This window comes from Apostichopus japonicus, chromosome 2 (genome assembly GCF_037975245.1).
Source record: "Apostichopus japonicus isolate 1M-3 chromosome 2, ASM3797524v1, whole genome shotgun sequence".
Classification (NCBI taxonomy): domain Eukaryota; kingdom Metazoa; phylum Echinodermata; class Holothuroidea; order Aspidochirotida; family Stichopodidae; genus Apostichopus; species Apostichopus japonicus.
In genome coordinates, this window is record NC_092562.1 from 19,353,780 (window position 1) to 19,381,633 (window position 27,854).

Consider the following 27,854-nt stretch of genomic DNA (forward strand, 5'->3'; position numbering starts at 1 on the left):
GAACAATTAGGAAAGTAACTCCCCCAATAAACATTGATTTGCGTGCTTGGTATCTGTTAAAATTAGTCAAAAATTTGTAAAATGTTTTGGGTACGTAATTGCCAATACAATTGTGTACAAAGAGAGCACGATAGAACGATAGCCTGAAGACTGCAAATCTCACAAGGCCTTTCATTGGAGACTGACATTAACGAGCCTGTTGTCCAATCAACTTGACTTTTTTATATCAAGAGAGAGGGAATGTTGTCTTGTGAGGTAACCCGAAAGGAAGTATTTATTTTTTATAATAAAGGGTCTTGAAAAGAAAGACCCCAAATTGATGAACGGATTATTATACACTCTGAAATGATAAAGCCGGAAAGAGACTAAAATAGTCAATATGGTCTTCCTCTTTAAATGAAACAAACCTAAATAGTGTTAATCACAACTTAAATTTGATGTTAACAAGATGGATTTATCTATCAATGAAAGAAATGAGGAAGTTAATCAGATGAACACTGGCTGAAATATGGCGTAAGAACGATTAGTTTTCACAGTGTAGTATTTATGATATATTTTGAATGACGTGTGATTGAGGGCGCTTTGCAGGTCGAAGACTGTTGAGGAATTGTAATGATCGACCCATCCGGGTGCTCATAACTGCAACAAATCGACGTACCCCACACCCTCACTTGAGGAAAACTTATCGATGACTATTAACAAAAAATGGATGGGACTGACAGCAAGAAAATGCAATTTTATGTTATTGTCTGTTTTCTAAATGCTGTTATAAATCATTTATCCTCGTAAAACCTGATATGAAATGTTATTAAAGTTTTCAATATTTACTGAGCATTCTCGAAAAACAAATAGGTCAGTTACATAAGCACATGATTCCAAAGACGAGGAAGGGGGGGGGGGGGGTTGGCAAATTTCGAGTGTAAGAGGATCAAGTAGGCCGGGTCATTGAATGCGACTCCAGTATAATGATAACCGCTCACCAGCCTGGGTCCTCCCCCTGAAACAAAACCAAAGTTTAGACGTTAAATGGTGTATTCAGAGGCATATATAGATATGATAAATCTGAATAATTACCTTCAGCATTAATCAAGTTGACCTTTGCGAATAGTGAAATGGGGGTACTGGGGGTCTGGTTCCCCACTCCAAGTTTTGAAAGGTAAGTTTGTGGGGCCGGGAATTCAGGTTCACCCAACCAAGGCTATACTTCTGAACCTATATTGTGCTTAAAGTACGTAACAAAACTCATACGTTAATCTGGTTAGATATTTATTGTGAACCAATAGTAAATTATCGATTGCTATTAATTTTTTGCAGATTTTACTAGGGGGAAGGGCAGTGGGTGAAGGATTCAGTTCAGATTTTATTTGAGGAGGGGTGAAGGATTCAGTGGAGATTTCATTTGGGGGCGGGAGGAGGTGAAGGATTCTGTGCAGATTTGGCGAAGGGGGGGGGGGGGTGCTCACTCCCATTGAGGTTTAGTTTCCGTCTTTGCCATTCTGTGGACAATAAGCAGCTGAAGATTTTAGAAAAAGATACTGAAGAAGGAAAAATTAACAAAATAGAATAAATATGACAACCAACGTAGGACGGGGGGGGGGGATCATTGAAAAAGTTTTGCACATTTGATTTCTCTACATTGAAATTATTTTGCTCGTTTACACAGTCTACTCAATATCAGACATTTGTTTTAATAGCCAGTATTCATTTATCTCTACCAACCAATATTGCAGTGGATGAAAAGATTGGTTTGTTTTACAAAGTATAAGTATTCCAAAACTTGTGCCAGAGATTGTTATCTTACTCTTCTGGTTAAATTAAATTATACTCCTATAATATTATGGACAGGGAGATAGAAGAAGGCGTGCCAGGGTAGGGGTTGGGTAGGGGTGGGTAGGGGTGGAATAGGGGTGTTTTATTTGATGGTAGACTCAGCCATCGCTCATGATTTACCATGTCTATTCCTAAAGACGTCAATGTTTTGTTCTTGAAAGAGAGCAGGGTAGGGAGGGCAACAGGGTTGAGGGGGTTGAAACTTGAAAGTCCTAGTGTTTTAGATACATTACAAATCAATAGTTCAATAGTTGTTTTGGGTACATAAGTTTATTATCAGGCCTTGCGGGGAAAAGTCCCATTCCTCATTTTGTGAAAATCAAAAATCAGTTGAATTATATCATTTTAATTCGTAGAGAACCTGTTGCAATGCTACTCGGTATGCAAAGGCCGTGCGAGTATTACAAACGCTAATTAGTTGTCATTGGATGTTCTCAATCACTGATACATGTTTAAGCTATGTAGACACATCTCTTTCTTTTTCACCACAATATTTATCAAAATCTTCAATTAATCAATTATATATGATATTCTTTTGAAAATTTGAATCGGTTTGTATTTTAAGAGAAATCTTTGTACTGATGAAATTAATCCTGTACAGTATGCTAAGTTTTCTTGTAAAGCTGAAGAGTAGGCATTGTGTCGGTATCTTTGTGCCATTCATGCCAATTCTGTAATATTCACAGATATATGGATACCTCTCTCTCTTTACCAAGAGATCTGTATATTATCAAGCCAATCTGTTTTGGTTTGTTACATTCAGAAATTGAGCAAGTTCCAAACCTTTGTGTTTGTTGGAAAGTTTTTATTTTTTGACCCTTGATGAGTAATCTGTACTGTGTATCTTGTGAGGCGGCATATTCTATATTACTGTAGGATGCTTGAAAACGTCAGATACGTACAGACGGACTTGAAGTACTCGAGTCTGTATTCGTATTCGCGTCCATACTCAGGTACATTTTGCCATACTTGTACTCATGACGTTGCACTAGTACTCAGGAGTTTGTACTCGTACTCATACTGTAGACTTTGTACTCTCACTATCGGCCTGCTTACAGAAAATCAGTATTTGATCGAACTTCCTTAGACATTTCTCCCGGTATTTTATAGACCAATCCAAAGAAGAAATAAATTGCTGCATGAAAATCCCCAGTGTCTCAGTCTTCGTGGGGATATTTGTTTTCAACAATTTCAATCAATTTAAGATTCGCTTTGTGTATGGCTTGCAAAAGCGCGGGACAAATAGAATTGTCCATTTAATATATTTTCAAAATAGGAGGTATTGAATAATCAGTATTCAAGTATAAGCAATACTGTTGATAAATTAACTTACTTTAATACTCTGGCTTGATTTAAGGCTAAATTATCAAAGCATTGTATCTGAGTTTCATAAATATTTTCATGGGCTTTTCCGTTTGTTTGTTGTTTTGGGTTTTTTGTTAATGAATTCATATCTTATATCTCACTTGCATATAACATATGTGTCCGTTCTGTTTGCTCCACAAAGCAACCATTGCCTAGCAACGTTACCTAAAGTGTCTCATTCTGAATCAAAAAACAGAGAAAATTTCAAGTTTCCTTAGCTTGTTTCTATCTCTTCTTCTTTCCTCTATTTTGCTGTTGATATTGTCAGTTATTTAGGATTAATTCCAAAGGAATTATTGTAATTGCCAATATGTTTAGAAATGTCACATTTTTTCGACCATTTATGAAAGTGTGTATGATGAGATGGATCCACAATTTCATCTTCTTGTCTTCTGTCATATTCTTTATCTTCTTCGAGTGTGAGCATTGAAATTGTTGGTAGAATTCATATGATTGTACATTTTGTACCTAAGATTACTTCTTTTTTATTATTACATTATTACCATAACTAGCTAACATGTAAACAGATATATCACACATTTTGTAACATGTTGTTGTATAAACAGTTAAAACTGAAAATTGGCTCTTGTGATTTTCTTGCTTTCTTCCCCTCCCCTTCCCCCCCCCCCCACCTCCGCTCCCCTTTCTTTGGGCCTTGGGCAGGTAACATATAGGTTGTCCTGTACTAACCAGAATATATTAATTCCTTAACTCCTGTCGGACCCATCCTCCTTTTACACATGAAATTTAATCAATCATTTCAGATAGTCAGCTACCAGAGCCCCAAAGTTTGGATACCGGAGCTGAACAATTTCACTCTGGTATAATCACCATCTGAACGATGAATGCTGAACAAACTCACGGTGGCCTATAATTCACAACATATCTTAATTCCAGTATTAAATTCACTCTACTTATATCACTATTTGACACAGTACCTGAAAAAGAATCTCTCTTGTTCGTTTGGTACACCCACCAATCCCCCCCCCCCCCTAAACTGTTGTGGAATAATTGTTGAAGCGAGTAAATCAAATATAACATCTGTAATAAAGATGTGTACTGGACAGCAAGTGAACTTTATTGTAAAACTGGACAGCGACTGAACTTTATTGTAAAACAGGCACTTCTTTCAATAAAGATATGAAAATTCGACATATTACAGTGAAATCAGTAAACGTACATTGTAATACGAATGATACATAACACCGACGGCTATTAGCTCTATAAAGTCTATCACCGTGGTAATCACCTAACCTATAATTGTACCCATAAACTATCGGAACTCCATAAATAAATGTTTATGCAGCAGGGTATGAAAACCCGCCCGCTATCTGCCGGTCGCACTTTGCGATCACCAGAACCTGAACATTTCATATTCAAACGTTTAATGTATCCATATGAAAACAGTCCAAGAAGGAAGAACAGATCGCAGGCGAAAATTGCCAAATTGGAGAAAACAACCACGTTTGCTTTAAATGTGTCATTTCTAGGGGATAATTTGCAAAACTCATCTTTTTGGTAGTTTTATATGGTTTATAAAATGTTCTTATCCGCTGTCCCAACTGCCTTCTCCTATGTATCCTTACCAACCCCCACCACTAAGCGTATGTTTGTTAGTTACTTTGTTATAAAAAAATCATCCATTTTTCAGCAGTCTTGTAACTTTTCAAGTAAGGCTATTTTAACTGCTTCAAGTAAAATGTTTTCACTCCTGCAACGCAGTGGAGTGCATAACTGTTTAGAAAAGTGGGAAGGGACAAAACATGATTCTATTCCTCTTTCTAAAGTGGGGTGGCGTCTAACTTCACTCCACCCTCCTCTGATTATGAAACTGCATATACACTAAAGTTTCCATTTTAACATAATGTCACATAGACAGTGGTTACATAAGAAGCATGTTAGATATCTGACCCTTTTTTAATATGTTCATATTCTTTAATTTAGTGCAAACTAATGTAAGGCTCACTTCAATATCATTGCCATATGTCCCCGCCGACTATAGCCTTCAAGGAAGGCCGTCAACGAACCGGATCCTTCACACGGCTATCCTGAACGTCAAAAGGACGGATATCTATAGGTCCCAATAATCTTTGGTGTTATCAAACGGCTATATACATAGGTTACATTTTCTGTCTTAGCTTTAAACTTAGAAGTTTGTAAACTGGTAACTTGGTATGAGGAAGACGGACTGGAATTGGATCCCAAAGACTCAGTCTCGGCTATAGAACTGTTACAAATTATCTTTGACCACCATGTTCACAAAATAGTACTAAACTGTGCGCAATATACGGTATTAAGAAACGAAGTAGCCTATAAGCATTTCGTTCTCGCGGTATTGTGTTTACAGCTATATGTAAAAGAAAGACCTCCCTTCGGAAATGCATGTACAGTACATTGTACGTCCATCTTCGTTGGGTGCAGATATTCTTAAGAAGATACAAGAAAATAGAGCAATAATATATATATATATATATATATATATATATATATATATATATATATATACATATATATATATATATATATATATATATCATATGTCATAAAAGGTTATTTTAGATGGAAGAACATTATAAAGAAAGAGTTGAAATCCAGAAATTATTTGTAATGATATATACCACATTGTATCACGAAGCCAATATTGCTTATACCCAAGGAATAATACGCCAGCCTTGTCTAGAAAATGTGTCAGGCTGTAATAAAAGTATTTGTTCATAACGAATGAACATACTGATATTAACGTAAATTAATCCATATATATAGGAAGACAACCTTTGTAATGGATATATTTAAGATATGGAGATAAACTCATTAGAAACTAATTATTGCCAATTATAAATGCACTAACGATATAACTATTAGAAAATAGGATTGTTATATTTTCCTATGTGTGTAAAACTCCAGTCAAGCAAATACAGCAACGATAACAACCGGATCTGTGTCTCGTAACTCGCGATATCATTTTGTTTTAATATGTAATTTCTATAAAGCGCTATGCAGGTACTAGTCCGTATATATACATTTTACCCGAACTATCGGTAACTATCATGAGCTTCTCCTCCCCATCTACTACGGATGTGGTAATGCACATTGCCTCTTCATCAACTGGCATTGATGTTAGTAATTGCCGATCATCTCGACTGTATTGTGTTAGCACAGTGTTCAGCTCCATATCATCATCCCATAACATGTAGATGAAACCTCCCGTACCTATGCACACACTGTAAGGTTTTAAGTCAGCTCCAAGTAGATTTGGTTTGGTGAATTCATACACCACCTTACTCCCTGAAGTCACCATGGTAACTGCATATGAGGTCCTACCAGCATAGTCACAGATCAGAAGATTACTGTCGTGGACAGTGATATCCCATGATCCACTGATTATATCAGGTAGTACTATGGTGTGACTGTAATTCAGCTGGTAATCAAAGACATACACTTCTCTGCTGTTAGTACCAACAATGATTTCATTCTTGGCGGGATTCGTGGTAACAGACCGCACATACCTACCCTCTGGCCACGGCTTAACCATATCACTGATGTTCTTCTTTTGGTAAGAAGAGTCAGAAATATTATAAATTCCCATTTCATCCGGTATGCAAACTGTAATGACATTGAACCCCGACAAATTACAACAGTAACGATATGCATGAATCCCATATCTCTTATTTCTAATTAAAACGTTCTGATTTAATATTTCTCCTTTCAGGTTAATGACAGTGATGTGTGATTCCTCTTTTAATGCCCTACCAGTCATAACGATATTACCATCGCTACTACTTGTCATACCGTTGATCCTGTATTCTTTAGCTTCGATTCCCGCAACATCAACAACAGACTCTGCGCTTTCTGTAATTACAACTTCATCATATATAACTTTTTTTATATCACTGATGACAAAATCAGATAAAGATTCTAACTCTGGATATTCTTGTTTCATTTCTTCGAGCATAGGTTCACTGGCTGCTCTTATGTCGGGGACACACTGTGCGTCTGTCCAATCGTCATTACATGCAAGAATGCTAGAAGACGTTGCTGATAAGTTTTCGAACCGTTTAATAAGTTGCTTACATTTATTTAGTATTTCTTCACATTCGTTTTTGTTTTGACTTGTTAGAAGATCTTTAGCTGTTGCCAAGGTCTTGAAATTACTATCTAACTCCCCGAGTTTTTTAAAGAATTCACCCTCCGTTTCCTTACAATTGTCCTTAAATTCTTCCAATTCCTGGTCATATTTTACATCGGTACTTTTCATATTTTCGTGATGTTTCATGATCAATCGGTTCATTTCCTCTTCATGTTTAACAGTTATTTCACGTTTTTCACATCTTCTTCTATGTTCTATGTCTGCAGCTCCTTTTTCACGCTCATCGTTACATTCGACAAGTTTATCCTTTATTTTCTTTGCCTGTTCCTCGTGTTGACTTGTCAACAACAATGTCTTTTTTGTAGCATTCTCATTCAATTTTACTAGCGCCATTTGAACCTTCTCTGGTAACGCATATAGTTTATTTTTGTGCTTGCTTAGTTCCGCGAGGTTCCGACTCAGTAATGTCCTTTCCTTCTTGGCTAGATGAGTCACATCTATGAGATCATGACCTTTGTGCTGACTGTGAGTGCAGACTAAGCAAACCGGCTCATTTTGGCATGAACCACAGCACAATTTGGCTGGTTCTTTGATATGAAAATGGCACCTGGGATCTTCCGTCCTTGCAGCTATTTCCTCCATGGTCAGGTTCTTAGCTGCCATATTTTCCAATTTCAGAGTGCTTGGTTGGTGATCAGTAAACATTCTATTACTGATATGAACCTTGTAACATTCGTCGCATAAAAAAGCTCTACATTTAAAACAGTAAGCGGAACATACCACATCCTTTGAACAGCTCACACACTGCTTCAAATCTTTCTTTTCGAATGATTTACGCAATTCTATGAACTCGAGCATACTCTTCATATGAAAATCAGTCTTAAAGCCGTTCAATCCATCCTCTGGTATACAACATCGCTGTTTACAAAGTGGACATTCAATTGTCCCATCATGGCTGGCTTGAATAACTGTTCTCAAGCAATCGTTACAGTATCGATGAAGACATGGTAACAGTTTCGGCTCATTAAATTGATCCAAACAAACAGAGCACTTGAAGAAGTTTTCTGTCAGGTCTTCTATGAAAGGGTTCCAGGATGCCATGTTGATGATGATCGTTAACTCTCACTTGAAAAAACTGTACTCAGTTACGTCACAATCTGTGAAAGAGTTCAGGAAAAGAAAGGGAAAGGGTTTAACAAATAATTATTTAACCCTGTATTTCATAAATATGAATGGAAATACGAACATACTCATTCAAAATGGTCTAGCCACAGAAGTGCTAGTTAAGTATTTCTGGCCAGTGTTCAACCCGTCCTTCATCTCCAAACTGTTGGAGAAGGTTGTGTATGCACGACTTAAGCGACACTAGCATACTAATGCCCTTCACAAACAGTTTGGACTTCAAGACATTGCATCGAAGTTGTTTGAGTCAATATCTGTCCAACCGATTTCAAACAGTTTGCATTAATATCAACCTTTCGGAACCATTACCTCTAGAGTTTGGCGTTGCTCAAGGTTCCGTGCTTTGGCTTCAAGCTATTCACTATGTACACAATCATGCATAGTCACAGCTTGAATTACCATGTCTATACGGATGACACACAAATTCACCTTCATTCAAGCCTTTTAATTAATATCTCTGCTAGTAGATGTGTTTTGGAGAATATTGAAGATTGCCTTGTTGATATCAAATAGTGGCTGACAAGCAATAAACTTAAACTGAATGGTGACAAGATTGAAGTAATCATAACCATAATCTGAAAAACCTTCTCTATATATTGTTGAGGGCGGAAGGAGTTTCAATTAAATCCGTATCAGACAGTCAAAACTTGGATTTTATCTTGATACAGCTCTTAATATGGATGCCCATGTAAATATTTCTAATCTCTCTGATTTCAGTTCTGGACAGAGCACTTAAATCACCCTTTAATATGTGCAATTGTTGTGGTTCTACATGAAGGGAATATCAGTAGTAACTGCAGTCGGTTAATAGTCTGTTTAAATGTATTAAAGTTCATACTCAATTTAATCAGGCTTAAAGATTAAACTTGATTAAGTTGACTAATCATTGTACCAGCACACAACTGACTTACATAGCTCAGCTGTTAGTATGTAGAGCTCTTGCACTCTATGAGATACATGGATCCATGTACCACATGTGAAATTTATCAAAAGTTTTAGTTTTTTTTGGCTTTAATACTTTGACCTCTGCTGAGCTCATGTAACCTTTGACCTCCACTGAAAACAACGTACCATTTATACTCAAGGTGGAGCCACATGCCAAGTTCATCGAATTTTTGATTCGTTTAGTTTGTAAGGTATTCAGACCTTGACCTCTGCAGAAAACCCTTCGGTTCTTAAAGTCAATGACGGGGTTCCACATATCGATAATTAAATACAACCAAGTTCTACTTTTGGAGTTCAACCGTTTAACAAGGTTTTCAGACTTTAACCTCTGTTGACCTCAAGTGACTATTAACCTCCACAAAAAACAATAGGGTTGGTTCACTCAATATGCTGGATTCAAATACCAGGTATGCAGTAAACCCAAGCTTTAATTTTAATCGTGTATACAGGGTTTTCAAAATGTGACCTCTGGTCAACTCAATTAAGATTTTTTGCTTGTACTTGCTTAGTTATATCCACAGGCAAAGAATGCATATCACAAATGACCTTTGACTTCCACAGAAAATAATAGGATTCTTCTAATTAAAAGGTGCATCCACGTATCTAATTGGAGTTCACCCACTGTACAGTTCTTGAGTTATCGTGTTTGCAAACCAAGGTGCTACACACATACACAACCATCATCATCGCAAAGATTAATTTCGCCTTCGGCAAAGAATAAAACAATGAATGAAAACAAATCAAATCAATAAATCATTGAACACAAGAAATGCATACGTTTTATTTTTGCGTGTAGAGCTATACACTGAGTTTTCAGAGTATTTCTAAGTGAGAATAGTAATGACAATTAACTATAGTCAATAAAACTTAATCTTTAGCTAGTAGTGTTGAATTATATATACATGCATATACATAGCATCAGATATAAAACAACCATTGTGCTGTCCTCGTTGCGTAACTATATAGTCCTTTGAATGTTCAACGTTACATGAGTAATCCAAGTTATGCAACTAATGTGAGCAGTAAGATCATTTTCATTTTCATTTGAAACATTACAACATTTTGATAGAACTGTACAAAATGTCCAATCTAAATGGCCCTAAATGATTTCCATATTTTAAAACCTCTCCCCTATCATTACTACATGACATCAAATGCCTAACATGCTTTTCAGCTAAATGACTGTGATACCTGGGCAGCCTATACCTCAGCGGCAGCTGCATATAGATATATATTGAACGGCTGATTCAACAAATATAATCGTACCAATGATGATGTTCTTTTCCTCGTGATCTCTTACAGCACCAACGTTGTTTGTTATCTTCTGAACAGCATATGCCGTTTTTCCTCAACGTATAACTGAATATATTGCATGAGTGAATAGAGATATAGAGTGACAGAAAGTGGCAAATTACCAATATAATTTTCCCAGCTGCTTCGAGAAATGAAACACATGTAACTCCTCTGTAAACTGGGTTATCACGTTATGCACGTATGTGGATAGTTTGTCATGATAGACTTGAACTTTGAATGTGCTAATATTTGGGCAATAGATATACCGTATCCTAAATACACCTGAAAGTTCAAAGGTAGCATATATAAATACAAATGTTTTTTATTGACTTAATTCGAACTAAATGACTGTGGTCTCAGTTCGACAGAGAAGTTCTCACTACCTAAACGCTACCCATCACTGGATAGCTGACTAGCTGGTTAGCCATTCATGGCACAATCAATGTGCCGTATCATGCTGTAACTTTTGCTGTTTACGTATTTTTTAAATTTTTTATTTCAACTTTATTTTAAGAGGGTAGCTCGTTTAGCAATAACTAATCTTTTAAGAGGCCCTCTAATAAGACGTATATGTCTTATTTATGTAGATATAAACAGAGTCGGATCTTTTCGGAGGTCGGTCGCCATGTTTATTGCTGGCCTGAAAGAGGTCGCTTTTTACTTTTACGTGAAATACATTATTATAGCAATCTCAATACATAACACATGACAGTGCAAATTTTTTGCTATGAGAGCCTGAAGCCTTTTGTAACTTGTGAACAGACCTCTTTACTGAGTAGAAAACAATTTTCGTAAACTGTTCCTGTGAGGCCTAAAGGGTCTAAAATTGCCTCTATTGACCCAATTATTGCACCATTTATTGTAGAATCGGGGAGTTTAAGTTTGTCTCCCGAAGCCTAAAAAGACGTACAATAGAGGGCTCCGTAATTTATATTTATATTCAGCAATTATGCTCATGTATTTTAGCCATCCAAAGTTATAGTGTATTCATCGTTGAGTTTATAAACCAGAGTTATTAAAAAGGAACTTATAAGCTAATATCCGCTTTTGAAGAATACATATGAAGATTTTCACGTGTACGCTCGGTTTAAAGTTACTAGTGTAAGGCCCGGCTTAACTTATAGGCCTACCTGGAACTATCAAGAATAAGCCTTGCAATAACATATCAAATATGTGTTCTCCTACTGCATTTTGGCATTTTACCTGTGATAGGAGAACAGTCGGGCGTATTGATGTTGACTGTAATAGGAGTATGCCGCCCAAAGATCACCTTTGCTCTGTACAGTTAATTATTTATTCAAAATATGGGTAACCAGCAAGCGCATGTTTGCGTGCTATGTACGATAGTGGATATTGTTGTCTTACCCATATATCTTGAAATTCCATTCTATATGTCGTCCACACCGATCGCGTCCTCTGTGGAAAACACTATTCTTCCTTCCTCTGTGCACACTACATCATTCCCGGTAATACATGCAGAAAATGTATCGGGCAGACACAATATTCTATTAGTAACGCTCACATCATTACATGATTATCTTATATCTAACCATACCTAAATATGGGTTAATTTAAAAGAACTTTTTTATTAAATCATTCCTACATCTAATGAAATCGGTTTAACAGTTTCTTAGGTAGCCTTCTCACGTAGTCCGGGAATATCTTTCCATATGAATTTAAGCTTCTGAAAACTAACTATCTAAGAAAAAGCTATTTAGTGTATGAAACTTTCTTTGGAAATTTTATCCACAGGAAATTTGTCGGTCAAATTAATCTGCTAGTAACTTTCGAACATTTATTTTAAAGTTGGTCATTTGCATTATCTGGTTAGGGAAGTATAGTTTGATTGTGATAACACGTTCGGAATAACGTGGTCAGTTTGAAACAAAACAGAGCCAAATAAACAAATATTAACGCATGATATTGGAAAAAAGGATATTCACAGCTCTTGACATTTTCGCATGCAGTGACCGCTCAGTGATCCGTCACATGAACTATTGACATTTTGCTCACTCAAGCGCGCTTTGTGATCTCTGGGGCAAATCAAAATGAGTATAAAACATATATATGAAAAAATAAATACAAGATTATAAAAGTCACGGGTTTCTTAAAGTGAACAAAGACTGTGCAAATGAAAGGCAATGACTAAAACTTTAGCTTAGTCACAACTTCATTTAACTTACGGTTTTATCTTAAAATCTCTTCCTTGCAGATTTTAGATCCTGTTGGTTAAGTTATGTCGTTGCTTAGATTTGCTTTCGTTACTCTTCCTGTGTTCTGTTTGTTTTAAGTTCCAACTCGGGTTCTTTCCGTTCGCTATGTTTCATTCTACAGTTCATTTTACTGACTTTAGAGTATTTAATCCTGGTTCTGTGAATTTTGTTTTTTTGTTCCATTACGTTTCTTTTTTTAACCTTTTTGGCCGCTTAAGAATGAATCGTTAATTTTACTTACGTTTACTTATTAATTTGTTTCAATAACCGCTCCCAACCCCAAAAGACCCCCCCCCCCCCCAAGAAAAAGACACATTTACAAAAAACCTCGAAGCACTCCATACTTGAATAAACGGTACCTTACAGTTAATTTTCATGCTCTTATTTTCTAAGCTTGACATATTTTGTTCGTTTGAATGATCGCATATTGTAGATCTGGCTTAATTGAATAGCGTTTGCCATTGCATCTCTCAACATTGCATTCTAATTGTTAGTAAGAAAATGATATGATATTATTATTTCTTGGAGCCTGGGTCCTCTCCTTTAAATAAAATCAAAGTTTAGACGTTAAATGGTGTATTCCGAGGCATATATAGATATGATAAATTAGTCTGAATTCAGCATTAATCAAGTTGACCTTTGCGAATAGTGATATAAGGGTACTGGGGGTCTGGTTCCGCACACCCAGTTTTGAAAGGTAAGTTTGTGGGGCGGGGAATTCAGGTTCACTCACCCAAGGCTATACTTTTGAACCTATATGGTGCTAAAAGTACGTAACAAAACTCATTCATTAATCTGGCAAGAGGCTTATTGTGTATTACTTTTTTTCCAGATTTGATTAGGGGGCAGGCAGTGGGGTGAAGGATTCAGTGCAGATTTTATTTGAGGAGGGGTGAAGGATTCAGTGGAGATTTCATTTGGGAACGGGAGGGGATGAAGGATTCTGTGCAGATTGGGGGGGGGGTGCTCACTCCCATTGTGGTTTAGTTTCCGTCTGTTCCATTCTGTGGACAATAAGCAGCTGAAGGTCTTAGAAAAAGATACTGAAGAAGAAAAAATAGAATAAATATCGTCCCCGTTTTTCGCGTAGTGGCGAATGTTCACTTTTGGCGAAATTGAGATAATTATTGTTCTTACCTATTTCGAGGGTGAAGAATCGGTTAAGGCGGGCTAGAAGTTCTAAAAATGTCTAGTTGTTTAGTTATTTCTGACTGATTTTTGACGAATGTCCACCTAAAGCCCACTCTCGTTTTCACAAACTGACGAATACTTTAGTCATTATTACCACTCAGTAACACAGCATCACAATTTTACATGCGTTTTTGCATAACGACGAATATTACCCTTTAGAACAAGCCGAACACAACAACCATGTCAACTAACTGCCATTTGAAAACAACCAGGATTATGGGAAGGTAACATCTTTATTATTTCCACCTCGTCTTTCAATTGATTTATGAAGCATTTCATACACGATAGTATAACTCATGAAAACAGAATGGCCAGTGGGTCAACAATAATATACCTGAATAGTAGCCTATAGTGTTATGATTGCAGTATATTCGATGCCTGTATCTGTTACGCGAGTAGCTATATAAAGTAGACTGGAGTAACGCTATTTATCTCTACTGAATCGGTGTAACAGTGTCGGTACATTAAATTAGAGTTGTGTGTAAATGAGGAAACATGCAGTGTAATTCACTGACGGACATTGATGACAATGTTTGTAACTCGTATAAAAATGATGAATATATCACTCAAATTTTAATTGTGACCGCGATACCTAGACCAAGGTTAATTAATTTAAACCATTATTAGTGTTAGCCTAACCATACCTACGTATTAAAGGATAGGATCCCTACCATCATAATGAACTTTTATCACCAAGATCCTCCTGATGAACTTATCCCTAAAATATCTAAGTCCATTACCTTGCACGGTACGGGAGTAAATTGGTTATTAAAAGTCGTGGCATGGAGCTACTTTGTTGCCAATGTGTAGTGCCACTTGGGATGGTGGGATGGGGGGGGGGGCTGTAATTTAATTATTTAAGTTTCCTGTCTCCTTTCAATGTGAATGTAAACAGTTCAATAAACAAAATCTAGTATTATGACAAATTGAAACATGCAAACACCAGCTTCAATTTAATATGTAAAGAAACGTTAAACATGTAACATCTCCCTAAAGAAGTACGGTTTCTCTTAGCTGTTGGTGGCTTTGCGAGTCATCACGGGCATTGCTCTAACCTAACTGTTAGCTACCTTTATCTAGCTTAGTAATACCTAGTTACATAGTTGAAGGTCAAATACTTTTACATGAAATTTTGGAAGGTACTAAAATAGTTTATACTTAAGTAGTAACTTTGCTACAAAGGACGAGGGAGGGGAGGGGGGGGGCGTTTAGACCGAATTACTAGAAAATCTGTATAGCAACCTTCAGATCTGACAGAACATTGGACGTATTCTTTCACAGGCTAAGAATTTCAGGATCACAGGGGAATTTATACCAGAACTTTTGGAAAAATAAACGAAGTATGAACCAGAATATGGACATACAAACCAAATGAACATCACCAGACTGATACACCCTCAGCCCTGGTTTCCATACATTTGGATTGTTAACACATACGGTTGCTCGACATAAGAAAGGAGAAGGCATTTGCTGTTCCAGAACGGAAGTTGCAAGCCACTCGAAGAATCTATGTATTGCAGATATCAAACGTTTAAGTAATCCATGATATTGTGTCTCATTAAGATTGAAAGGAAAGAATTATAACAAAGGGTCTTTTTCTTGACTTTGCCAAATCAATTAATGAAGGATTTTTTACGATTTATCAAAGACACATGGCTTATTCATTGGCTGACACAATTTCTTCAAGGATGGTCCAGACAAGTTAGGTTGGATAAAGGGATATCGAAATATCGGAAATAAAGGCTAGTGTGCTTTAGGGGAGAGGGGTCCATTATCTGCTATATATGCTTATATTATGTACTATATAACTTATATAAATATAAAAATATCAAATTCACACATTTCTGTCACAAAAATATGCCGATGATACTGCTATATCATGCACACTTCCTAAGAGCTCTGTTGAATCTGACCAATGAAATTATCAATTTCTGTAATGATGACATAGTTCCAACATGTGACTACAAGACTTTATTTTGTCACCCCAAAATAAAGGAATTTGTTTTGAAAGTAAAACCATATAAAATGAAGGTATCATTTTATCAAGATCGCAACGTATTATAATTGAGGGATCTGAGGTGGCTAGAACCTCGAAAACTGAGTACTGGGAGTATAGAGCGACGACAGTTTGATCTTGTCTGCAAAACATCAAGGTATTAAAAAAAAGTATATTATATAGTATCTAGTGTGGCTTATACGTTGTGTCTTTCTGTAACCAAAAGGCTAAGGAAAATGTTTTCAATAGTATTATTCTACCATGGCACATGTGATCTATACAGTGCGTGCCTGGCATCATTTTATATTGCCAAAAAAAGCAAAGAATGAAGTTTCTTAAATACAAATCAGCTATATTTAATTTAAATTACAATATACTTTTAAAAAAAGCAAATGCTGCTGCAAGACCTGAGTATTAACTTTTGTACGTGTAGATGTATTTTATATGATATCCTATCATCTTAACATTTTTCTCTCTATTATATCAGTTATTCTTGGACTGTTGGTTGTAGTCTGTTTGTTGTATCGTTTTATGTCTTTAACTTTTGTATGTGTAAATGTGTTTGATATGATATCCTATCATCTTAAAAAATAACCTTTTTTATTAGTTCTTTTTCTTGTTGAGGTATTATATGACTCCTCTCTATAAATTTTATATGTATACTGGAAGGAAATAAAAAGAAGGAACATCATACTATAGTAAAACTTGGAAACACTTGATAAATGGCACAGTTGTTTCCTTCTTTAAATCTAAGGATTCACACGAGGTTGCGTTGGATATTATTAATGGGCATGTGAGCGTAAGATTTTTTTTATATGTATACTGGAAGGAAATAAAAAAAGGAGCAACATACTATCGTACAACTTGGAAACACTTAAACAATGGTACAGTTGTTTCCTTCTTTAAATCTGACGATTCACACGAGGTTGGGTTGGATATTATGAATGTGCCTGTAATCTTAAGAAAAATGTCACATTCCGTTTAAGCGGAGCGTATAGTGAAAACACTTCCAAAACTTTTGAAGGCTACTTAGAAACTATTGTCAGAGACATTTCACGTAATACACTCACTTGAAAATGAAGAATTGCACACAATTTTCCGTATACTGTGTGCTTCATAAGAATTCCGACTTAACAGATACGCCACTGGAACTATTATTTTTGCAACTGCATGCGTTCACATTTCATAACATCCCTTGTCTATATCATACATTGTAGAAAAGGGTGGAGGTTCTTTTAAAATAAATAGGACCCCCTTTCAGCAGCCGGCTCTCCTTGACCTGCCTACCTCAACATCCCTGTATACCCGACACCATCCATGTCACCCACGAAAAACATACTAAAACACTTACATCCGCCCACAACCCATACAAATTCCTTGTCTATTGTATAAATTGCAACAAAACGTGAGCGTTCTTTTAAAAATTAATAAGACCAATGTACCACCCCTTCGATTATTTTCTTCTTACGTAATGTGATTCTACCTACCACCTCCCCTCTTCCCCCATGTGACAGTGAACATTCACGGTGTACCCTATGGCTACTACACAAACGTGACGGATACTAGTCTGTGACAGGACGAAACTTCAAAATTTAGTTCTAGCATAGTGACGAATGTGTGACGAATGTCTAAAATTAACTGCAAATGACATGATATAACGACGAATATGTTTACACTAAAATTACTACTTTGTAAGAATTTATTCGATCAGCAACAAATATGACAACTCAAAGTCTTTTTGTTATATTTAAAATATTGACAACTTTCGGTACAAAAGATCCTTTTTCAATTACGCTATACTAAAGTCAAAATGTGAAAATCTTTAGAGCGCGTTTTCTCAAAACTCTCAAAACATTTTAGACGGGGGGATCATTGAAAAAGTTTTGCACATTTGATTTCTCTACATATGAAATTATTTTGCTCGTTTGCACATTCTACTCAATATCAGACATTTGTTGTAATAGCCAGTATTCATTTATCTCTACCAACCAATATTGCAGTGGATAAAAAGATTGGTTTCTTTTACAAAGTATAAGTATTCCAAAACTTGTGCCAGAAATTGTTATCTTACTCTTCTGGTTAAATTACATTATACTCCTATAATATTATGGATAGGGAGATAGAAGAAGGCGTGGTAGGGTAGGGGTAGGGTAGGGGCCGGGTAGGGGTGTTTTTTATGGTAGCCATCGCTCATGATTTACCCAGTCTATTCCTAAAGACATCAATGTTTTGTTCTTAAAAGAGAGGAGGGTAGGGAGGGCAACAGGGTTGAGGGGGTTGAAACTTGAAAGTCCTAGTGTTTTAGATACATTACAAATCAATAGTTCAATAGTTGTTTTGGGTACATAAGTTCATTATCAGGGCTTGCGGGGAAAAGTCCCATTCCTAATTTTGTGAAGATTATAAATCAGTTGAATTATATCATTTTAATTCGGAGAGAAGCTGTTGCAATGCTACTTGGTATGCATCAGTTTGCGCCTGTACAGTCAGTGAATAAATATATGAATTAATGTTTCTATTTCTCTTCCAAGTTTTGTGATGGGTATTACCATAAAGCCATTTCTCACATCTGTTTCAGGTTATTCTTTGTAAAAGGAAACAAAAATAATTTGTCGTCAGTATGAGGTTTGTCCTGAGCCTTTTCTCGTATCAGAGAGTTTATGCAAAGGCCGTGCGAGTATTACAAACGTGATTAGTTGTCATTGGATGTCCTCAATCACTGATACAGGTTTCAGCTATTTAGAGACATCTTTTTCTTTTAACACATTATTTCTCAAAATCTTCAGATAATCAATTTATATGATATTCTGTTGAAAATTTCAATCGGTTTGTATTTTGAGAGAATCTTTGAACCAATGTGATTAAACCTGTATAGTATGCTAAGTTTTCTTGTAAAGCTGAAGCAGGCATTGGGTGGGTATCTTAGTGCCATTCATGCTAATTCTGTAATATTCACAGATATATGGATACCCCTCTCTCTTTACAAAGAGATCTGTATATTATCAAGCCATTCTGTGTTGGTTCGTTACATTTAGAAATTGAGCAAGTTCCAAACCTTTTAGTTTGTTGGAAAAATTTTATTTTGACCCTTGATTAGTAATCTGTACTGTGCATCTTGTGAGGCGGCATATTCTATAACTACTGTGGGATGCTAGAAAACGTCAGATACTTACAGACGGACTTGTAGTACTCCAGTCTGTATTCGTATTAGAGTCCATACTCAGGTACATTTTGCCATACTTGTACTCATGACGTTGCACTAGTACTCAGGACTTTGTACTTGTACTCATACTGTAGACTTTGTACTCTCACTATCGGCCTGCTTACAGAAAATCAGTATTATGATCGAACTTCCTTAGACATTTCTCTCGGTATTTTATAGACCAATCCAAAGAAGAAATAAATTGCTGCATGAAAATCCCCAGTGTTTCAGTCTTCATGGGGATATTTGTTTTGAACAATTTTAATCAGTTTAAGATGCGCTTTGCATATGGCTTGCAAGAGCGTGGGACAAACAGAATGGTCCATTTAATATATTTTCAAAATAGGGGGTATTGAATAATCAGTATTCAAATATAAGCAGTACTGTGATTAATTAACTTACTTTAATACTCTGGCTTGATTTAAGGCTTATTATCAAAACAGTGTATCTGAGTTTCACAGGCTCTTTCGTTTGTTTGTTGTTTTTTTTATAAATAAATTCATATCCTATATCTCAATTGCATATAACATATGTGTTGTTCTGTTTGTTCCACAAAGCAACCATTGCCTAGCAACGTTACCTAAAGTGTCTCATTCTGAATTGAAAAACAGAAAATTTCAAGTTTCCTCAGCTTGTTTCTATCTCTTCTTCTTTCCTGTATTTTGCTGTTGATATTTGTCAGTTATTTAGGATAAGTTCCAAATGAATTATTGTAATTGCCAATAAGTTTAGAATATCACATTTTTTCGACCATTTATGAAAGTGTGTATGAGTGGATCCACAATTCCATCTTCTTGTCTTCTGTCATTTTCTTTATCTTCTTCGAGTGTGAGCAGTGAAATTGTTGGTAGAATTCATATGATTGTACATTTTGTACCTAAGATTACTTTTTTTTATTATTACATTATTACCATTAGTTAACATATAAACAGATATATCATACTTTTGGTTACAAGTTTTGAGAAACATGTAAAAACAGTTAAAACGGAAAATTGGCTCTTGTGATTTTCATGCTTTCTTTCCCCCCCCCTTTCCCCTCCCATTTCTTTGGGCCGGGGCGGGTAACATATAGGTTATCCCGTACTAACCAGAATATATTAATTCCTTAACTCCTGTCGGACCCATCCTCCATTTACACATTAAATCAAATCAATCATTTCAGATAGTCAGCTACCAGAGCCCCAAAGTTTGGATACCGGAGATGAACAATTTCACTCTGATATAAACATCATCTAAACGATGTATACTGAACAAACTCACGGTGGCCTATAATTTCGTGCTTTTACAACATATTTTAATTATTGTACTAAATTCACTCTACTTATTTGACTATTTGACACAGTACCTAAGAAGTATCTCTCTTGTTCGTTTGGTACCCCACAACACCCCCCCCCCCCAACTGTTGGGTAATATTTTTTGTTGCTTTGTTGAAGCGAGTAAATCTTGCTATAAAAAATCCTCCATTTTTTCAGCAGTCTTTCAAGTAAGGCTATTTTTACTGCTTCAAGTGATCCGTTCGAATGCTCCTGCAACACAGTGGCGTGCATAACTGAAAAGTGGGAAGGGAGAAAACATGTATCTACTCCTCTTTCTAAAGTGGGGTGGCGTCGAACTTCACTCCACCCCTCCTCTGATTATGACACTGCATATACACTAGAGTTTCCATTTTAAATCTAAGAAGTATCTCTCTTGTTCGTTTGGTACCCCCACCAACACCCCCCCCCCACCCTAACTGTTGGGGAATATTTTTTGTTGCTTTGTTGAGGCGAGTAAATTCAATATAACATCTGTAATAAAGAAGTGTACTGGACAGCGACTGAACTTTATTGTAAAACTGGACAGCGACTGAACTTTATAGTCAAACAGGCACTTCTTTCAATAAAGATATGGAAATTCGACATATACAGTGAAATCAGTAAACGTAACATTGCAATACAAATGATACCTTATCGACTGACCACCGACGGCTATTAGCCGTCTATAAAGTCTATCACCGTGGTAATCACCTAACCTAAAATTGTACCCATAAACTATCAGAACTCCATAAAATAAATGTTTATGCAGCAGGGTATGAAAACCCGCCCGCTATCTGCCGGTCGCACTTTGCGATCACCAGAACCTGAATATTTCATGTTCAAACGTTTAATGTATCCATATGAATACAATACAATCAGGAGAACAGACCGCAGGCGAAAATTGCCAAATTGGAGAAAACTGCCACGTTTGCTTAAATTGTGTCATTTCTAGGGGATAATTTGCAAAACCCATCTTTTTGGTAGTTTTATATGGTTTTATAAAATGTTCTTATCTGCTGTCCCAACTGCCCTCTCCTATGTATCCTTACCAACCCCCACAACAAAGCGTATGTTTGTTAGTTACTTTGTTATAAAAATCATCCATTTTGTCAGCAGTCTTGTAACTTTTCAAGTAAGGCTATTTTAACTGCTTGAAGTAAAATGTTTGCACTCCTGCAACACAGTGGAGTGCATAACTAAAAAGTGGGAAGGAACAAATCATATATCTACTCCTCTTTCTAAAGTGGGGTGGCGTCGAACTTCACGCCACCCCACCTCTGATTATGACACTGAATATACACTAGAGTTTCCATTTAACATTATGCTGCATAGACAGTGGTTACATAATAAGCATGTTAGCTATCTGACCCTTTCTTTAATATATTCATATTCTTTATTTCAATGTAAACTAATGTAAGGTTCACTTCAATCTCATTGTCTTATGTCCCCGCCGACTATAGCCTTCAAGGAAGGCCGCCAACGAACCGGATCCTTCACACGGCTATTCTGAACGTCAAAAGGACGGATATCTATACGTCCCAATACTCTTTACTGTGATCCAACAGTTATAAATATAGGTTACATTTTCTGTCTTAACTTTACACTTAGAAGTTTGTAAACTGGTAACTTGGTAGAGAAAGACGGACTTGAAATTGAATCCCAAAAACTCAGTCTCGGCTATAGAACTGTTACAAATTATCTTTGAACACCATGTGCACAAAATTACACTAACCTGTGCGCAATATACGGTATTAAGAAACGAAGTAGCCTATAAGCATTTCGTTCTCGCGGTACTGTGGTTACAGCTATACGTAAAAAAAGACCTCCCTTCGGAAAAACATGTACATTGTACGTCCATCTTCGTTGGGTGCAGATATTTTTAAGAAGATACAAGAAAACAGAGCATATATATATATATATATATATATATATATATATATATATATATATATTTATATTTCATATATCATATATCATAAGAGGCTATTTTAGATGGAGTAACATTATATAGCAAGAGTTGAAATCCAGAAATTATCTGTAATGCTATATACCACATTGTATCACGAAGCCGATATTGCCTATACCAAAGGAATACTACGCCAACCTTGTCTAGAAAATGTGTCAGTCAGGCTGTTGAAGAAGTATTTATTCATAACAAATGAACATACCGATATTAACGTAAATTAACCCCTATATAGAAGGAAGGTCTTTATGATGGATATATTAAGATGTGTAGATAAACTAAGTAGAAACTAATTATTACCAATTATATATGCACTAACAACTCTAGGAAATTAGGATTGTTATATGTTCCTATGTGTGTAAAACTCCAGTCGAACAGTTACAGCAACGATAACAACCGAACATGTGTCTCGTAACTCGCGATACCATTATGTTTTAATATGTAATTGCTTTTAAGGGCAATGCAGGTACAAGTCCATATATAAACATTTTACCCGAACTTTTGGTAACTATCATGAGTTTCTCTTCCCCGTCTACTACGGATGTGGTAATGTACCATACCTTGTCTTCAACTGGAATTGATGTTAGTAATTGCCGACCATCTCGACTGTATTGTGTTAGAATAGTGTTCCGCCACCCCATAGCATCCCATAACATATAGATGAGCCCTGTCTTGTCTATGCACACACTGTAAGGTTTTACGTCAGCTCCACTTAGATTTGGTTTGGTTAATTTATACACCACCTTACTCCCTAAAGTCACCATGGTAACTGCATATGAGGTCCTACCCACAAAGTCACAGATCAGAAGATAACTGTCATGGACAGTGATGTCACATGAATACCTGATTACATCAGGTAGTACAATGGTGTGACTGTAATTCAGCTGATAATCAAATACATACACTTCTCTGCTGTTAGTACCAACAATGATTTCATTCTTGGCGGGACTCGTGGTAACAGACCGCACAAACCTACCAAAGGCTGACCACGTCTGAACCATATCACTGATGTTCTTCTTTTGGTAAGAAGAGTCAGAAATATTATAAATACCGATTTCATCCGGTATGCAAACTGTAATGACATTGCACCCTGACAAATTACAACAGTAACGCTCTGGCCACACCCTGAATCTCTTATTTCTATTTAAAACATTCTGATTTAATATTTCTCCTTTCATGTTAGTGACAGTGATGTGTGATTTATCTTTTGATACCACACCAGTCATAACGATATTACCATTGCTACTACTTGTCAAACCAGTGATCCCGTAACCTTTAGCTTTGATTCCCACAATATCAACGACAGACTCTGCGCTTTCTGTAATGACAACTTTATCAGATGCAACTTTTATTATATCAGTCATGAAAACATTACATAAAGATTCTAACTCTGGATATTCTTGTTTCATGTCTTCGATCAAAGGTTCACTGGCTGCTCTTAGGTCGGGGACAAACTGTGCGTCTGTCCAATCGTCATTTCATGCAAGAATGGTAGAAGACGTTGCTGATAAGTTTTCGAACCGTTTAATAAGTTGCTTACATTTATTTAGTATTTCTTCACATTCGTTTTTGTTTTGACTAGTAAAAAGATCTTTTGCTGTTGTCAAGGTCTTGAATTGACTATCTAACTCCCCGAATTTTTTAAAGAATTCACCCTTCGTTACCTTACAATTGTCCTTAAATTCTTCCAATTCCTGGTCATATTTTATATCGGTACTTTTCATATTTTCTTGATGTTTCATGATCAATCGGTTCATTTTCTCTTCATGTTTAACAGTTATTTCACGTTTTTCACATCTTCTTCTTTTTTCTATGTCAGCAGCTCCTTTGTCACGTTCATCATTACATTCAGCAAGTTTATAATTTATTTCCTTTGCCTCTGACTTGAGATAATTTGTCAACCACAAAGTCATATGGCTAGCATTCTCACTCAATTTTACTAGCGCCATTTGAACCTTCTCGGGTAACGCATATAGTTTATTTTTGTGCTTGCTTAGTTCAGCGAGGTTCCGATTCAGTAATGTCCTTTCCTTCTTAGCTAGATGAGTCACATCTATGAGATCATGACCTTTGTGCTGGCTGTGAGTGCAGACTAAGCAAACCGGCTCATTTTGGCATGTACCACAGCACAATTTGGCTGGTTCTTTGATATGAAAATTGCACCTGGGATCTTCCGTCATTGCTGTTATTTCCTCCATGGTTAGGTTCTTAGCTGCCATATTTTCCAATTTCAGAGTGCTTGGTTGGTGATCAGTAAACATTCTATTACTGATATGAACCTTGTAACATTCGTCGCATAAAAAATCTCTACATTTGAAACAGTAAGCGGAACATACCACATCCTTTGAACAGCTCACACACTGCTTCAAATCTTTCTTTTCGAATGATTTACGCAATTCTATGAACTCGAGCATACTCTTCATATGAAAATCAGTCTTAAAGCCGTCCAATCCATCCTCTGGTATACAACATCGCTGTTTACAAAGTGGACATTCAATTGTACCATCATGGCTGGCTTGAATAACTGTTCTCAAGCAATCGTTACAGTATCGATGAAGACATGGTAACTGTTTCGGCTCATTAAATTGATCCAAACAAACAGAACACATGAAGAAGTTTTCTGTCAGGTCTTCTATGAAAGGGTTCCAGGATGCCATGTTGATGATGATCGTTAACTCTCACTTGAAAAAAACTGTACTCAGTTACGTAACAATCTGTGAAAGAGTTCATGAAAAGAAAGGGAAAGGGTTTAACAAATTATTATTTATCTGTATTTCATAAAATATGAATGGAAATACGAACATACTTGCATAACCCATTCAAAATGGTCTAGCCACAGAAGTGCTAAACTGTATTTCTGGCCAGTGTTCAACCGCCGTCCTTCATCTCTAAACTTTTGGAGAAGGTTGTGTGTGCACGACTTGAGCGACACTTGCATACCAATGCCATTCACGAACAGTTTGGACTTCAGGACATTGCATCGAAGTAGTTTGAGTCAATATCTGTCCAACCGATTTCAAACAGTTTGCATTAATATCGAGCTTTCGGAACCATAACCTCTAGAGTTTGGCGTTCCACAGGGATCCGTGCTTTGGCTTCAAGCTATTCACTATGTACACAATCGTACATAGTCACAGCTTGAATTACCATGTCTATAAGGATGACACACAAATTTACCTTCATTCAAGCCTTTTAATTAATATCTCTGCTACTGCTAGTATATGTGTTTTGTAGAATATTGAATATTGCCTTGTTGATATCAAATAGTGGTTGACAAGCAACAAACTTCAAACTGAATGGTGACAAGATTGAAGTAATCATAACCATAATCTGAAAAACCTTCCCGATGTATTTGTTGAGGGCGGAAGGAGTATCGATTAAATCCGTATCAGACAGTCAAAACTTGGAGTTTATTTTGATACAGCTCTTAATATGGATGCACATTTAAATCTTTTTTAACTCTCTGATCTCAGTTTTGGACAGATCCTTAAATCACCCTTTAGTATGTGCAATCGTTGTGGTTCTACATGAAGGGAATATCAGTAGTAACTGCAGTCGGCTAATAGTCTGTTTTAATGTATTAAAGTTCTAACTCAATTTAATCAGGCCTAAAGATTAAACTTGATGAAGTTGACTAATCATTGTACCAGCATACAACTGACTTATATAGACCAGCTGTTAGTATTTAGAGCTTTGGTACCCTATGAGATACATGGATCCACATACCACATGTGAAATTTATCAAAAGTTTGATATTTGTTATGCTTTAATACTTTGACCTCTGCTGAGCCCAAGTAACCTTTGACCTCCACTGTAAACAACGTAACAGTTTTACTCAAGATGGAGCCACATACCAAGTTCATCAAAGTTTTGATTCCTTTAGTTTGTAAGGTATTCAGACTTTGACCTCTGTTGACCTCAAGTGACCATTAACCTTCACAAAAAAAAAACAATAGGGTTGGTTCACTCAATAAGGTGGATTCAAACACCAGGTACATGTACGCAGTAAACCCAAGCTTTAATTTTGATCGTGTATACAGGGTTTTCAAAATGTGACCTCTGGTCAACTCAAATAAGATTTTGTGCTTGTACTTGCTTGGTTACCAGTATGTCCACAGGCAAAGAATGCAGATCACAAATGACCTTTGACTTCCATAGAAAACAATATGATTCTTCTTCTTAAAAGGTGCATCCACGTATCTAATTAGAGTTCACCCACTGTACAGTTCTTGAGTTATTGTGTTTGCAAACCAAGGTGCCACACACATACACAACCATCATCATCGCAAAGATTCAATTCGCCTTCGGCAAGGTATGTTAAAATGAATAACAACAAATTAATCAATAAATCATTGATTAAAAGAAATGCATACGTTTTTTCTTTGCGTGTAGAGCTATACTGAGTTTTCAGAGTATTTCTAAGAAGGAATAGTAATGGCAATTAACTATAGTCAATAAAACTTAACTATCTTTAGCTAGTAGTGTTGAATTATATATACATACAAAGACATAGCATCAGATATAAACCAACTATTGTGCTAGCCTCGTTGCGAAACTGTTCATTCCTCTGCATGTTCGACGTTAAATAGGGAATCCAATTAATGCAACTAATGTGAGCAATAAGATCAAAACTAATCCATCATTCTTCGCATAGGTAATGTCATTTTAAAAATTACAACGTTTTGAAAGAACTGTATAAAATGTCCAATCTAAATGGCCTTATATGATTTCCATATTTTAAAACCTCTCCCTATCATAACTACATGACATCAAATGCCTAACATGATTTTCAGCTAAATGACTGTGATACTTGCGTAGCCTTTACGTCAGCGGCAGCTGTATATAGATATAGAACGACTGAATCAACAACTAATCTTACCAATTATGATGTTCTTTTCCTCGTGATCTCTAACAAAAGCACCAACCTTCTTTATAATCTTCTGATCAGCATATGCCGTTTTTACTCAACGTATGACTGCATATATTATATATTGCATGAGTGAATAGAGATATAGAGTAACAGAAAGTGGCAAATTACCAATATCATTTTCCCAGCTGCTTCGAGAAATGAAACACATGTTACTCCACTGTAAACTGGGTTTTTACGCAATGCAGTCTGTGGATAGCTTCAACTCCCTGGTCAGAGATTTAACCTGTGTAAGCGCTATAACCTCTTCTGTCAATTTGCCGTATCATGCTGTAACATTTGCTGTTTACGTATATTATTTACGTAGATATAAACAGAGTCGGATCTTTTCGGAGGTCGCCATGGTTACTGCTGGCCTGAAAGAA

The 27,854-nt window shown here is 36.3% G+C and overlaps 3 protein-coding genes across 7 annotated transcripts; all 3 read right to left on the bottom strand.

The window, feature by feature from the left end:
- Positions 1 to 3,215: 3,215 nt before the first annotated feature.
- On the bottom strand, positions 3,216 to 27,831 carry LOC139981290 (uncharacterized). 5 transcript variants are annotated; one of them, XM_071993579.1, is made up of 2 exons: positions 27,488 to 27,831; positions 3,216 to 8,439 (listed from the first exon to the last, which is right to left on the bottom strand). In XM_071993579.1, the coding sequence occupies exon 2, from the start codon at positions 8,381 to 8,383 to the stop codon at positions 6,188 to 6,190; it is 2,196 nt and encodes a 731-aa protein (XP_071849680.1). In that variant the 5' UTR covers positions 8,384 to 8,439; positions 27,488 to 27,831; the 3' UTR covers positions 3,216 to 6,187. The 5 variants fall into 5 exon arrangements, with proteins under 5 accessions (XP_071849680.1, XP_071849662.1, XP_071849691.1 ...); XM_071993561.1 differs by having other exon boundaries at positions 27,442 to 27,831; XM_071993590.1 differs by lacking the exon at positions 27,488 to 27,831 and adding an exon at positions 10,825 to 10,969.
- Positions 22,601 to 23,971, bottom strand: LOC139981320 (uncharacterized). Its single transcript, XM_071993652.1, has one exon. It carries the CDS (start codon positions 23,969 to 23,971, stop codon positions 22,997 to 22,999), a length of 975 nt encoding a protein of 324 aa, XP_071849753.1. The 3' UTR covers positions 22,601 to 22,996.
- LOC139981313 (E3 ubiquitin-protein ligase TRIM56-like) lies at positions 24,041 to 27,000 on the bottom strand. The gene is made up of 2 exons (XM_071993641.1): positions 26,417 to 27,000; positions 24,041 to 25,276 (listed from the first exon to the last, which is right to left on the bottom strand). The coding sequence occupies exon 2, from the start codon at positions 25,217 to 25,219 to the stop codon at positions 24,041 to 24,043; it is 1,179 nt and encodes a 392-aa protein (XP_071849742.1). The 5' UTR covers positions 25,220 to 25,276; positions 26,417 to 27,000.
- Positions 27,832 to 27,854: the final 23 nt, after the last annotated feature.